At 41.9% G+C, this 15,485-nt stretch overlaps 1 protein-coding gene across 1 annotated transcript; it reads left to right on the forward strand.

Moving 5' to 3' along the window:
* The first annotated feature begins 1,745 nt into the window (after positions 1-1,745).
* Positions 1,746-14,433, forward strand: LOC141941616 (coiled-coil domain-containing protein 162-like). The gene is made up of 10 exons (XM_074864586.1): positions 1,746-1,903; positions 2,373-2,526; positions 5,352-5,539; positions 7,321-7,459; positions 7,890-8,010; positions 9,083-9,192; positions 9,972-10,121; positions 10,292-10,345; positions 12,876-13,043; positions 13,936-14,433. Exons 1-10 carry the CDS (start codon positions 1,746-1,748, stop codon positions 14,203-14,205), a joined length of 1,512 nt encoding a protein of 503 aa, XP_074720687.1. The 3' UTR covers positions 14,206-14,433.
* The last annotated feature ends 1,052 nt before the right edge of the window (positions 14,434-15,485 follow it).

The raw sequence follows: 15,485 nt of genomic DNA on the forward strand, positions 1-15,485 counted from the left end.
GTTGAGATTTAGGAAGGGGAAGGCTGTAAATGGGCAACTTTTGCAGTGGATAAGGGAAGTTACCAGTGGCTTCCCACAGGAGTTTGAGCTTTCTCCTGTGCTGTTCAGGTGCTCATAGATGACATTGAAAAGGGACTGAAGCTGAGGTGGTACTGTGTGTACATGATACTATGACACCCAGGATACCAAGGTCAAGGGCTGGCTGGAGAAGGACATTACAAAACAAGAGTGACTACAAAATAAAACAACAGATGGAGTTCAGTATGTCAGTAAAATGATGCACCTGGGGAAAAATACAATCCCAGTGTATAAAATGACAGCCTCTGACTTGACTATTACCATGCAGTAATGAAATCTCAGAATTATGACAGATAAGTCTGTCAAAATTTCAGCTCAGTAGTGATCAAAAAAAAAAAAAGAAAAGGAAATTGATTCCCTTTAGGAAAGCAAAAATAAGAACATCACTACACCACTGGATAAATCTGTGTTGATGAGCCTATGCAGTTCTGGTCCGCATCTGAGGAAGGACAGAGAATTCTGAAAGGTTCCCAGAGGAGCCACATGGATGATGAAAGGTTGCTGGGTGGAACAAGTAGTACAGTTGGGTGACAGCTCTGTAAAACTGTCAGTCAAATGCAGGGGATAAACAAGCAGTGTCTGCTCACAGTCTCTTCCAGCATAAGGTGCATCCTGGGTGAACAGCAGGTAGCCATCTCTGAACAAAAGAAAAGGTGGTTCTTGCGCATGGCTTGTAATTAGGCTGTGGGATTTCTTGCTGTGGGAGGCAGCAGGTGGTAAAAGTTCATAGGACTCAGGGAAACTGCATAGGCCCGTGAAAGACAAATCTGCCGAGGGTTATTAAACATTTAGCAATCACCTGTGGCTGAGGAAATGCCTGAGCTACAAATTCTTGGAGGCCATGAGAATATCGGTGGGAAGTATCAGCATATACTTGCTCTGGAGATTTTTGTTGTCTTCTCATGAATCTACTTTTGATCACTGTGGGAGACAGAACTCTGAGCTGGATGAACTTTTGCTCTGACCTGGTATGACCACTCTTGTGCTATCCAGCAGAGCTATGACTGGATGTATTTGTAGACTAAAGATTTTTCTGGACACTCACAAGAAGATAAAACTATCTTGTGCTTTTATTTCTATTTTTTCTTGATTAAAATACTGTAGGGGAAATCGGTGCAGAAACATTTTCCTCGGATAAGGCGTTATGTGTTAACAGGAAGTAATGCAGTATATCAGATGCTTCATCTTTCTTGTTCCTTATTGCCAGTGCAATTAGTTTCCGTTTTCTCCACACCATGGTTTACAGTATGACAGTAAATCACTTTTAATCTCTTATAACTTTCCTGCCAGGTTTGATCCCAGAAGCTGTTATTTTTCCCTGTAATTCTTTTGTTAGTTCTGCAACTGATACAAACTCCATGTCATTTTTAAAAGTGCTTGTGTATGTTTGACAAAACCAAAAGAACAAGATCTTTAGAGCTGCCATTCAAAGGAGCATGTGCAGCTACAGAAGGAGTTGCAGTCTAGGTTGTTTCTTATATTGCAAGAACTGGTTCAACAGGGGCTCTTTGTTTTAAAAGCATGGGAATGAAGTACAGGAGAATTGAGGGTGACAAAGAGGCTGCAATGAAATGACAAAGTCATGTCTAAGCTAGATTGGGTAATATATTTACATTATGCATAGAGTGTAGTAAAAAGTAGCTTTATGCATGTGATTGCACAGCACAATGCTATCCAAGCAGGAGGAGCCAGCTGGGTCCCAGAAGCGCTATACAACTGTGCTGGAAGAGGACTCTGCTGGTTTAGCAGCTGCTGCTGCTCAGCTGGGCTCTGGTGTGTCTGCATGGACCAGCATTTGCTGTGTGAGACCAGGTGCCCTTGCTAGGTGAGACCAGGTCTCATGAAAATCAGTGGGGAGTGTTGTTGCTAAACCTAGCTCTGGACTCTAAGTATCCTATAATTTAGGTTCCAAAGCTTCAAAAGCACTTTTGAAAACTTTGAAAAGCTTTAGTGACCCTCCCACGTTGTATAGGAAATTATCCTAGTATCAGGAATAGGAGACAGTAGAGCTCCTGAATTATTTTGCAGCCTATTAGCTACCTGAGCATCCCTCTCTGTTAGCATGGACATATATTTTGCTGTAAGTGGCCCCAGTCAGAGGCACTTTCACACATGCATCTACATCATTAACATTTGTGTCTCTTCGTTTTAATCTTCGTATGTGCCACTATCCCTGTCAGTCACTACCATGTTGGGTTATAATGAGGTGCAGGTAATTTTTTTATAGACCATTTGGAGAATTTTGAAGTCATCTTACCTCTTTTTTTAATACAAACATTTTGTTTCCTTTACAGAGAGACATTTTTGTCCTCGGGGAATGTTTCAGCCTACCAGAGTGTTACAGACAGGATATACCATGCGTTGCCTCCATTGAGTAACTCTGTGATTCAGAGTGCATTTGCTTCACAGCTAAGGCTCCCACAGCTTCTAGATCCTCAAAGCTGCAGGGTGAGTGAAGCATGCCCTCAGAGGCACTCTTCTTCTGTTTGCACTGAGCTCCTTGCAGAACAAACTGCTCTGCGCTTCTTGCTGGTGTGCTTACTCCTTCCCTACCATCGTGCAAAGAACCTAACTGCTAATAGCTAATTAAAAAAATTCCCATGGTCACAGCTTATTAACTTGATTCACCAGTAGGAGTTCTAGAAGACACTCTACAGAAGTGAATAATAAAAATTTGAGATGAAACGTAATCACACTGATGTCACCAAAATGGAATTATTCTGCATGACAGATGATGGTGATTCTACTAAATTTCAATTTTGTGTAATTACCCTTCTGAGCTGTCTCATCACCTAGCAGCAGTTTTGATTGCCCAACGTGTCTGTCATGGTTGTGTGCAAGATATTTAGGTCTAGTGGTTTTCTTAGCTATAGCATCACACAGAGTTACATAATGCCAAATTGCATACCTGTGTGCTCAAGAGACACCTTGAATGACACCGGCAAAAAAAGCTGGTGTGACATTAGGGAAAGTAAAGATAATAAGTCTTGCTGGTGATATTAGCATGCTCCAAAGTAATAGGTAGTTTTAAATAATCATTCTAACTTCATGTTTCCTCATTTTAATGCCATCCTGCTAATTACCCAATATCAGATACTATTATTTCACCTTTAATAATGCCTTTCGCAAACAGTGAGTTGGAGGCATACAATTTTCTGCCACCCCTGCCTCGATTTAGGTGACAATAACACATAGGACCTCCTTAGCATAACTGAGAAACAGGATTTGTACTGGCATGCAAAATCTGGACATCTTTGATGAATAACATGTCCTGCTGCCTCTGAGACAGGATCAGCAATAAACGATTGACAGTAGGTGGGTAAGGATATGGGAGCTATTCTGTGAAGGCAGAAGTAGCGCAGGATCTTGGTAAGAAATGTATTCTGGAATGAATCTTATTGCTTCTTTCCCAATGAGTGATAATAGATGCTTCTCTTTTCTAATACATGGCGTACTTTCAAAGTCAGAGCAGAGTGTATCACATATCAAATAGCAGCTTGGCCTCTGAGTTGCCTTGTCCTGAGCAGATTAGATGGGACTCTCATAACTAATTGAATGTTGTTCTTATTTATGAACAGTCATCTCTATTCTTTTAGACACTCATGCATTTCCCTTGGAGGACATTCCTAATGGATGGAGGATTGTTTCCAGTCACTATCAACAACACAGTTAATATAAATTACAACATGCAGGTACAGTGAGACAGCAGCCTTGTGCTTACGTCCAAAGACATAAAGACGAGATGAATCTATGATGCAGGAGGGAAAGAAACTAATACCATCTCATTTCCTGTCTTTGTTTTTTAAACAAAAGTGAACAAAAAATGTCTCCCCCTTTTCTGTCCAAAAGCCTATTTTACCATTTACTTCACATTTGATCTTTCTTCAAGCAGAGTAGAGCATTTTTATTGATAATGAACCTATACTTACCATTTTCCTAGTGTGCTAGAACTAGAGAATCAAATAATTTTTATGCACAGGCATATGTATTTTAGGACCATGGTGCTAAAAGCTTGAAATCCATTTGTGTTTCTAACACAAAACCCCCTGTTCTGACAGTTATCTGAGATTTGCTATTACTGATTAAGCTCTGCGCAGCAGACCTTCAGAGACTTTCCCTTCCTCTCCAGCTGTGCCTGTGCAGCCTGAGTGATGCAGACTGAAGAGTTGCTCATGAGGAGTTGGTGGCAATGCAGTTTCTAATGGAGGATATATTGCAGAACAGCTACGGCTGTGCTATGGAAGATCACGCTGACTGTCAAGCCTCGTTAGCTAAAAGCAAGCAGGTACCTCTGACAACGCAGTTTGTTTGGGACTGTGCAGCTTCTATGTAGGACTCCCATTAGTTTTTGCAACCAAATCTCTGTGAACGTAAGCGACCTAGACCTGAGGTATGCCATAATAACCTCATCTACTCCTAAGAAGAGAACAATGTTGTCTCCTATAAATCCTGAGTGCTCTCGAGAGAAGCCCTATGATAGATGCCCCTTGAGGACCCATTGGTATTGCCAGACTTCTGGAGAAAATGTCCTGACTTTTCCCCACACCCCACTGAAGGTCTAGCTCTTTCTTTACCAAGGGCTACCCAGTGCAAAGAGGAAAGGAACAGCCTGGCCACTGTCTAAAACCAAACCTGGTCAAGGAGAGACAAGGTACTTCCTGGCTGTACTTCCCCTAGTATTTGCATTGTGGACGTGTATGCGAGAAGTGGTTGCTGAGGGCACCTAAAGTCTGCCAGAAACTACACAAAGATTTGGTTCAAGGAATGGGGAAAGAGTCAAACTGTTTGTGATGGAAAACAGATACACTGATCAATTTGTAAGGTAAAATGACAAATTTAGTTATTTTAAGGTCTGCTTTCTGCAAGATCTGACCTATGAGTTTGATTTCTGTAACTACTTTTAGTACAGACCAAGTAGGGAGTGATGCTGTTGAAGCAATTCACTTGAGGAAAGCAGCAATAAAACAAAGGATTTAACTTTTGTGCAATTTTATCCCCATCTCTGCTGTATGTGAGTACTCATCGCAATCAAAAAGTAGCCCATTTTTCTTCCTGTGCTGTGCTCTGAAGTACATGGTTGTAAGGCCTCACTGAAAGTTCTGATTGCACAATAGCCTGTCTCACGTTGCTTCCCACTGTATATTTCATGAGATGCTATTAAGCAAAGAAAATCATGTGAAAACCTTGTCATAGCTTTTTGAAGCAAAACATTTCCCTGTGACTTCCAGTAGAGTTTGGCAGAAACAGTTGACTCAAGTGCTAACTGGTTGCAGAACAGCAAAAAGACATGCAAACTTCTGCTGAGGCATCATGATCCAGTCATATCACTGAACTTGCTGAGATCTTTTCTGATACTATGGAAGCAACTAGAAATATTAAAGGCAGAATGGGGCCTGCTCAAGCTGAGGACTGAGGATATCAATACAGTTACTCTCTACGAAGAGTTTTGTGAGCAATATGGGTAAGTTACCTTGGATGCAAGAATATTCCAGAGTAACTGAAAAGATGAAAGATGAGAAAAGCCCCTGCCTTGTCCATCTATTTTCCTTCTGTCCCCTTGCCTTTTTTTTTTTTTTTTTTTCTTCTACCTTTCTGTGGTTTTGCTTATAATTAGCCTAGTACTTCAGTTTTTCTCTAAAGGCTTGAGAGCTACCTTTTGCTTCTTTGTTTCAGTATGGTTGTTTTTTTCCCCTCTTTCAAAGTCTATTCAGACTTTTGCTGCTGATGTTTTCCAAGTACATTCTTCTCAGTCATGTGACCCACCTCTGTATTTCAGGCTCCATAAACAATGTTAAATACAATACTTGAATAAATGGAAATTTTGGAAGCCTGTTAGATGAATTGTAGGAGAATTCTTCCTAACCCTCCTACTTGGCTCATCTGTGAGCAGTCAAGAATAGAAAATTGGAAGATTTCCATTGGAGAGGCCCTTCTGAATGTAGAAAATGGAACATCGCTTTTTAAAAAGCCTTGTCCCCGAAACCCACAAGAAAGGAAGTGAAAGAGCAAGATGACGTACTAAGGGTGAAATCCGTGCATGAAGGCACTGGAAAACACTGTTGTCATGCAACGGAGCACGGAGGAAGCAATGCTCAGCGGGCCTGTCCCTACAAGGGACATTTAGATTGACAGGTCTGGATCAGTCACAAAAAATTCGTGTGTGTGTAAAGAGATGGTATCAGATTTGCTCCATTCTGTATCTCAGTGTTACCTCCCATGCAGTATCACCAGATCAGAGGGGGCACAGTCCAGTGCTGGGGGCCCATGGTCTTTGCCTCTAATTTATAAACTCTGCTGAGGGAGCAGCTCCAGGGCAGAGCAGGACTGGGTTGCAGGAGGGCTGGGAGTCAGGGGCACAAGTTCTCCAGGCAGAGTGAGCAATGGCTTGTGCTTCCACCATGGGGCTGGGCAGCTGCAGGAGAACCCCGACCTCAGCATCTCCCAGTCCCTCCACACCCAGAGCTTTCTTGTGGTGATGCCTGAGATCGGGTTAGCGGTTATTGCCTCCTGGGAGGAGAGGTGAGCTCCCTGTCCATGGCTTTGATTGCACTGGCCTTTGAGCAGCAGGAGATTCTGTAGTGGCACCTGCAACAGCTCTTCTGTAGCAGGCAATCTGCCAAATGTACTGTACCCAAAAATCCCACTGTGTTTCTCTCCTCCCCATCCCCACTCATGCCTTCCACAGATAAGAGCTCCCTACTTCGAGTTCTGTGCTAACCTTTGTGTCATGCCATCAAGGGTTTAAAAGGCAGCATGAGTAAAACAATAAAATATAATGAGGTATATATGCCTTGCTAATGGCTCCTCTGCTTCTAAGAGCAAAGTGCTTGGCACTTAACACTCAGAAGCACTTAGCAAACCCATGATCAGATGTGAAGGAGAGCAGCGGGAGGAGGAAAGATTTGCTTGGTCTATTTGAAGGAAGTTGACAGACAAGTTCTTAGCCCCCTGCTTTATCTGGTTGATCCCTTGTTCCTTCCCCTCCGTTTTAGGTTTGTATTATTATAAACTTGGAGAAATTACGGAACTATGTAATAAGGCAGGACCAGTGGAAAAGAGACTGTCCTGCCCCACTTGTAGGTCAAGTGGGGCTAATGCAGTGAGCTGAGATTTAATCATATTCCGCATGGGTTAAGAACAGGGGTAGAGGAAGAAAAAGGAAAGTTAAGGTCCAAGGTCAGTAAATGCAAACAGTGATTTTGAGAGAGAATGTGTGAAATACCCATGTCTTGGTGATTCTAGCGCAGATATCCTGTACCCAGCCATGAAAGCCATAGTCAGGCAAATGGGCACAAAGGAGGAGTTTGGAGAGCCGGTTACAAGCACTCAACATATACTTGCCCTCAGAGGAGCATCAGAAATCAAAATGAAAGCGTACCAGGTAAGGGGAGGATGATTAGTGGTGTATTACAGAGGACCATGCAGTGTTGTATTTGTCCACAATTTCTGATAAGTGCGCCAGAGTCCTGCAGGGGCCCGTGGAGGTTGTCGTGGGGGGAAGTTTGGCAGATGTGGGTGACCCCGAAGGCTCTGCAATGGCACCTCTGCTATGTGGAGCCAGGTGTGGGTCCTGGGACAGGCCAAAGCAGCAGGGGAACCTGCCTCTATCCAGAGTATTTGTGGCACAGCACTCGGCATGCAGTCACCCCAAAATATTAACCTTGATACTGTATCTGAAACTACTGAATTTTAGAAAATAATGGAAAGAGGAGAATTGCTTTGCTTTATTCTGCTAGTTTTTGATAGTTGGCAAGTTGCTTTATAAGCAGTACAGAGATTTAGTACAAACTAACTATTAAACCTGATTCTAGCTCCAAAAGCTTCTGGAAAGCCTAGAAATCCACATGATCCATGATGTGCAGAAGAAAATTAACCAGGAGATTACTCTAGTGACATCTGAGAGAGCCAGACAAGAAAGCAGTCTCCCCACTGGTAAGAAGAATTAAAATAACTGTCCTGGGAAATACGGGAGCCCCAGTCTTCAGTGGCAAAAGGAGCCTTGGTGCATAAAGGCAGCAAAGTCCTATGTGCGAAAAGGAGAGCATATTTACTCTCAGCTCCCCACTTCCCCTTGAGCCTGTTTGGAGCCCAGGGACCAGCTGAACCATGGGGAAGATATCACTGATGAAAAATGGCTTACTCTCAGGAAATTTTCTTCTGTTTTGGAGAGCCCATTGTGAGAAATTCCAGAAATACATCTAGCAGGAAGCCATGAAGAATTGTGTACTGAGATACCATACACCTTTCTACATGGACCTGATTATTGTGTCTGTTCAACAGATTCAGATTCCCTAAATATAAGAATTCACTTTTTCTTTATAAAGTGAATGTCTAGCCATAATCATTGCAAAGACAATTGTGCAAACAAGGCTGAACACTAATTATTCTGGAGTTTGCAGGCAGCCTGAAATAGACTGATAGGAAATTACTTCTGTACTCCTCTGTGGTGGAGTGTTAATATTTTAGGCCTAGCAGTGCAATTTAAATGTCAGACTTTTTAATATGTTGGGTGTTTATTTGGTGCAGTTACTGCATGGTGGTATTCACAGGCCCAAATAGTAAAACAAAGAAAAAGTGGAAACAAAAGGGAAGAAAAAAGTGCCCTACTGCCACTGGTTGTTTGCAGGCAGCAATAATTAGTGCACAGAACTGTTAAATTTCACACAAAAGCCATGTTCTTTACTCAATACTTACAGAAAACTCCAATATACGATTGCGGGCCAGGGCGTTATTGCCAGAACTGGTCTGTAATGAAATTGCATTTTGGCTTTGGTACCAGAATGAATTTGATATTGCTGCTCAACACAGGCTTTGCAATCTGTTTGCAATGACATTTACTTTTTGTTGTAAACATTTTAGGAAAGCTGAGAAACCCTAAGCTATAAAGCATACCCAGTGTCAAATCCCAGGGATTACTGAAGGATCAATAGTCTGTGACAGTGATACCCACTGATGTGTGGTTTTACTCTGTTGGGTTTTTTTTTTCCTCCTTCTGTTCGTACAGAGCTCTGGAAACACAGGGTAATGCAAGAAAATTTCTCTGTTGTACGACCACAGATAGTTGAAACATTTGTTCAAAGGCTGATGGAAAACTACCAAGAATCAGATACAGAGGTACATATTCTGCATTTCTATCTAAGCAACAGCTAAATCATGTTTACAGCTTTATTTATTAGAGCTCTTGTCAATCAGTGACCTAAAAGGGAAACACATTTCTTAAGCTTATGAGTTTATATTCAGATTGTGTTGGTTTGTAATAGTAGCGTTGGCAGCAAACTTGCATATTGCCCTACTGCCTTCTGACAGGTTTATTTCAGCTCTCAGGACTCTAATAATGTGAAGATGAGTTAGGGCTGGAGGTTTATATGCAACCGCAATGCAGGATTGCAGGACTTTATTCATGGATTCAGTAGTGGGAACTCTTTTTCCTGAGTCATTTCTAAATCAGGGGTCCAGCATGATGTTAGGAAGCAGTGTTAGGGTTATTTTCAGTGAAATTTAAAGAAAATATTTACAAAAATATGACCACTTCTGGATAAAAACATGATTTTTTGAGAGAAGGTATATTGAGTCCCAACTGCAATCCAGGCAGTGTCTGAGCTGGTGATTTAATTTCTCTACTGAAAATTCTCTTTTAGCTTCAGATGGAAAAAAAAAAATATAGTTGCAGCTAGAACCAGTCAAAAAACTGACAAATGTGTTTTCCACTAGTTCAGTGAAATTGTAGATTGGACAAAAGCATTAACATTGAATAATTTTATGTTTGCTTCATTTTGATATTGCAGAAGCATTTTATTTACAATAAGGTGACGATGTTTCATTTTGATGTATGCCATATAGAGCAACTCTTGTGACTCAGGCCACCTGCAAGGTTTCTTATTTTGTTTTCCTAGGTCACTTTGAAAAAAAGCCATTTACAACAGTGTCTCACCATACTGGGCTGTGACATTATGGCCAGAGAGCGCAGCAACTTTAACACCTACTCCATGTTTTATGAAAATATTCTCCAGCAGCAGCGTCATTTACTTTACCAAAAAGAACAAGTATGCTCAGAGAATTGATTTTACTCTTCAATAACAGGGGAAGATGGTTTCTCTGGGTGGGAGGCAGTTGCTAAGTGAAAAATAAAGTCAAGCTGTCAGTCTGGGAAGTTGTTGGAGTGGAGTTGGACTACACAAGCATAGTCACTGTATCTCTTTCTGCTTTGCTTCAGGAGCTGCATGCAGTGGAAGAAGGTGGCAACCAAGGCGATATGGCTCTGACGCAGGTTGGTGATGGTGGTCTGCTGATCGGGTAGTGCTTAGTGGTCTCATTTGGGACAGAGTCCCACTGTGCAGACACATGGTGACAGTCTTTGACAAGAAAGGTAGCGGGGCTCTGGGGGTGCTGTTTCTGCACTCAATGCCAGAAGTCATGCCAGAAGGACTTGTAAAACAAAGATAACCTGAAGGCAAAGGTAGTAGCCTGCTGTTCTGTGGTTCGTGTTCCCAAGGGTCAATGTACTGGTAACCTTCTAACTTTAACTTCTACTGACAGGTCGCTTCCTTCACAAGGCATTTTCCCTGAGCAATTCAATCCTGTGCATTGACTGAGATAGAAAATAGAAGTGGGTCAGACACCCAGGCCGTACTGCAGCGTAGGTACCAGGCATGCTACATCACAGCTGCATAACCAGCTCCTCTTAAGTTCTGAGTACTTCACTATGCAGCTTCAGCTGTGTTTTTTAGGATAGCTTCTACGTGTAGGTGGAATTTTTTAAAGAAGTATATCCAGCCAATAAATCACAAATGCTATCTTGTGGAATCATGTGATAGCCATGTAATCTATTAGCTGACTTGGAGGCTTGATTCCATCCACGCAAACCCCACTGCTAGAGGTATGTCAGCTTCTACAGAAACCTACACTAGGGAGAAGACTGCTTGGATTTCAGGGATGTTTGCACAGCAGTGTTAGAACTGGATTTCATTCCTGAGCTCCTTTTCTCATCTGCCCTCATCACTGACTACAAGATTTTGGTTCTTCTCTGGGCTTCTTATCAGGTTTTTTGCCCCACTTTCTCATGTTTTTTCCATTTTTTGTCCCCTGTATCCTTTTCTGTACAGTGTCTTGTCAGCAACCGCCCTTCTTCCCTAATTTCACTGTCCTGTCCATGTGTTTGGGAAGGCTGAAATGAGAGAGAAAATGAGAAACGTGTGACGTTTCAGCTGGGTGGAAAGACGGAGGAGGAGTAGGACTTTGCTGGAGTAGAGTCCCCACCTCCACTTTGCTAGCCCAAATCCCTGCCTCATCTGTGTTGTACTTAAAGGAAGTGACCCAGGGTGGCCAGCTGCCTACTGTCTCTGAGCTCTGCTTCAACCTCAGAAGAGACTTCCTACTCCCAGTTCCACTTTTTGCTAGCCTAAAGCAATTAACAGAGGCTATTGCAAGTCTGAAGAGCAAGCTGAGTTGGTCAGTGGAGGTGTTAGAAACCATGAGAAAGGTTCAGGCATGATCAGCCAAAATGGGATGGCAGATAGTTTAAAAACTAAAAAGTCTCTAAGGAACATACATGAACCACATGGGTTGCTTTTTTTCTCCAACAAAGTCATAGGATTTGACCAACTTTTTGCTGATTTTACAAAAGAGACATCCAAAACAGAGCAAAACTAGTGCTGCTCTGAATAAAGATCACCAGAATTTTTCAGCAGGGCTAAAATACATGTATTTTCCCCCAACATTCATTTTCAGAAGTCTCTCAGTAATGTTTGCTGTAAGACAAAAAAATTGACACAGAAAATCTCAGCGAGAATCCAATGATTAGCATTTGCTACTTAGATCTGGCATGTGGAGGTGCCAGGCAACCTTGAAAGCAGACTGTGCTGTTGGCTGTGGCTGCAGACTGCAGTTGTGCCTATTTCTTATCTGAATAACGTAATATGCTAAGAATGATTTTTAGCTTTCCTCCATTGTGTTCGTCTGGTTGCAAATGCTGTTCAGTGGTATGAAAATGACAAAACATTTATACCTAGCAATGACCTACCTATGTGAAATTTAAATGCTGTATTCTAAATCTTCTTAAGTTCTATCATGTACCTTCCTATTTGTGCTAACCTGCCTGCCCTTTCTGAGGGTATGTTAATTGTCAAATATCAACAAATGGAACACATAATTGTTTTTATCATATATTAAATGGTCTGTATGTACAAGCTTATCAGCAGACAGCATATTTGCTCCGATAAATGCATTACCTCACGGCTTACTGGATGAAGCCTGGGCACAATTCTTCTGACTTGCTCTCTGGAGGCAGGGGAGATTATGCTATGGGAGGCAAGGCTCACCAACATAGCAGAGCTATGCACAGGTTCTTCTCCCAAAATCAGATTCCCTAATCCTGCTCCCCAATCTTTCCACTCCTCTGTCCTCTGCGCGCATTTCCTTCTGTCAGTTCTCATACCTATTAGTGAGGAGATCTTTCCTTCCTGATAATCAGGAATGGACGTTTTAAGGTTATGTATGAAACTTATGCATTTTCCCCCTTCAAATATTGTTTGTGAACTGCCACAATTCTTCTTACTGTTTCCAGGGAAGAAATTATTCTAAAACCAATAGAGATGTACAGAATGTATTATTCCATACCATCAGTGGATTATTTTCATCAGGCCACTCAGTTAGGAAGATATTCTTGCTCTACTTAATTAGGTATCACTCAACATATTCAGAGCTCTGGATCGTTTACTCCTAGGCTATGGTGTTTGCTCTCCTAGGCTATGGTGTTTGCTCACCTTAGCTTTGCTCATTCATTTTCTCTGCTGTGATAGATTGTGGGACTGTGCCATGGGATGATTATGGAAATAACTGCTCTCAGAGCCCAGCTCGCTGACTTAGAGGAAGAAAATCTTGGTCTCAAAGAGAAGATTAGAAAAGAAGTACGGGTTGAATATGAATCATTAGTGCGGAACCTATTTGTGACTTGTGTCCATCTAAAAGTAGGTACAGAATAAGAGAGGGTACTCAATCGGTCTTTTTTGTGCTGCTGTATAATTTGCCAACAAGTATAGCACTCAAAGGAATAAATTGCTGCAGTGTGCCAGGTGGATGAATGGGTGAATCATTTATCTCCTGCTGCTAGAAGCATCTTGTAAAAATGTCTGGTAGAAAAATAGCGTACCTTTTCCAAGAGAGGAGGCGTATTCTCGATGGAACAGGTACCACATTAGAGAGAGTGATGGAAGCTCTTTTTAGTTACAGTGGAGGGAACTTTTTGGATATAATACTTCAGTTTGTAATATTCTGCACTATTTTTCTTGGAAACTTTACGTCCACTGCGTAATTGTATTGCTCACTCTAACAATGCCTTTGTTTTCAAGCAGTCCACTGATTTCTCTGGGGTGACATATGTCATTACTTATGAAAATAAGATACCCCAATCTAGCCTGTAAAAACTGACCTGATTGTGACCGTGTGTATTATAGAGCAATCACCTGCACAAGATCCCCAGGGTTTTGATTTATGCTTCACAAGCCCATTAATGTGTGTGGCCAGGGAAGTAGTGACTTGAGGAATATTGTGATTTGTTTTGCAATCCTGAGGGTGAGTCCAGTTTTCACCAGAAAGCTTATTTTTCACCAAGGGGCTGCTACTTCCATTAAATACCTACATCCCAGGATTGCCAATAGGTTGCCTGCAAATGATACAATGAAATTCCACTTTTTGTAGAGCCTGAATGCAAGAAGACTATTGCTCTGTCTTCCTGATACATTGATTCCAGGAAAATAATTATGAAGAAAGACCATCTGGTTGTAGTTGAGAGACTTCAGAAATCTTCTGAACGTTGCTTTCCCATATGTGCACACTTCATCTCTTCTGGGTTGTTTGTAGTTGCAGGGAAATTTGGATGTCTATCGCCTTAGCATCGAGCAACGAGTGTTTGAAATCATCAGTGAAGTGAGAAGAGAAGGCGTTGACAATATGATTGATCTGAAGAAAAAGTTTGGCTCCACTAAAAATAATGGTGACTTGAAAGAACATTTGTCTAAAGTAAGGAAATACATATATGTGTCAGTAAATGAACCCAAGGATAATATCCTGGTTAAGCTTGCTGAAGATGGCTTAAGTTACTGCATTCTATCTGGGACATCGGTAGGGTGAAGAGCATGGAGGTGGTCCATTTCTAGGCTCTGTTAACGGCTACTGATTTGTCAGGCTCTCATGAATCAATCATTTTTGCCTGTGTTTTTATGCTCCAAGTGAAGAAAAATTTGGGCCAAACCCAGCACTTAGACCTTGAATAACTACATGTATTTGAACTGAATTTGGTTCTAAATTTAGGAACTCTTTCAGTCTGTTCTGAGTGAAACTAACACCATGCTTTCTACAGAGGTGACTATCAGAGGGTTGAACCTGGATCTGAAGTATAAATGTGAACTCACATTCACGTCAGCATTGTCATATGTAGTCATTTTGTCCCTCTTTTGGGTATGGGAAAGAGAATGTGATGTTTCAGTGACTCTGATAAATGTGTTGATGGGAGTTTCATCTTCTTCTTGTGCAAGCTGGTCACATAAAAGAATGGGGACAGAATCCTTTTTTCTGCTTGGGGTTACTTGGAATAAAAAAATATATTCAGCTTTATGTTTTGAAAAGGTGCCCCCAAAACTGATGTTCTGGGAGTTATAAACTAAAACTAAACTAAACTTCCAAATCAATTCCTTTTATAGTCAAACATATTCCTCCTCAGCAAGGTTCAGTTTGTACTGAAGTTATGGGAGTCAGTCTGTGAATACAAATGAGATCAAATGGATAACAGCTAAATACTTCTGTCTAAAGCAAATATGCTCACAGATCTCTCAAGCAGAGAAGCTTGTGAAGCAGGATATAACTGTAATGCCAACAGAGTGAGAAGGGCTAACACCCCCAATGAACCTGGCGGGTAGGGACACCCAGAAGTAAATGAGGAACCAATGGAAATGGAAGAGGTCCATGTGTGAGAAGGCTGCAGGGAGTCTTCCACGTCCCTACTTGGAAAGGACAGTGTGCAGAGACAGTGAACAAGGAGAGTGGGGAGCTCATGCGTAGTCAAAAGGCTGTGGTTTGAGCAGCATCGTGGGAACTTGGTGGGCTGGTGCACACCATGGTCACGGGTGGTTACAGGGTGTTTAAGAAGGCTCAGCAGGGAAGAAGAGGAGCGAGCATTGCACTCTGCATAAGGAGTTCATTCCCTGCACAAAGCTCGTGTATGAATGTGGAGACATACTGCTGAAAGCCTATGAGTCAAGGTCAGAGGAGGAAGGAACACTAGTGATGATTAATGACTGTGGTGGGGAATCTGTTACAGACTGCCCGGTCAAGAGAATAAATTGGATGGGCCTGTCTATAGAGGACTAAGAAAAAGTTGTTTTGTTTTGAGGCCTTGGTGTTCATGGATGTTT

This window comes from Strix uralensis, chromosome 3, assembly GCF_047716275.1.
Source record: "Strix uralensis isolate ZFMK-TIS-50842 chromosome 3, bStrUra1, whole genome shotgun sequence".
Classification (NCBI taxonomy): Eukaryota; Metazoa; Chordata; class Aves; order Strigiformes; family Strigidae; genus Strix; species Strix uralensis.

What these genes read in the sequence shown, in the direction of transcription:
- LOC141941616 (XM_074864586.1), top strand. Translation starts at nt 1,746, where the DNA reads ATGCTATCCAAGCAGGAGGAGCCAGCTGGGTCCCAGAAGCGCTATACA. An exon ending in TAGATCCTCAAAGCTGCAGG is followed by an intron (nt 2,527 to 5,351) that starts GTGAGTGAAGCA and finishes AACTGGTTGCAG; the next exon opens with AACAGCAAAAAGACATGCAA. An exon ending in GAGTTTTGTGAGCAATATGG is followed by an intron (nt 5,540 to 7,320) that starts GTAAGTTACCTT and finishes TGGTGATTCTAG; the next exon opens with CGCAGATATCCTGTACCCAG.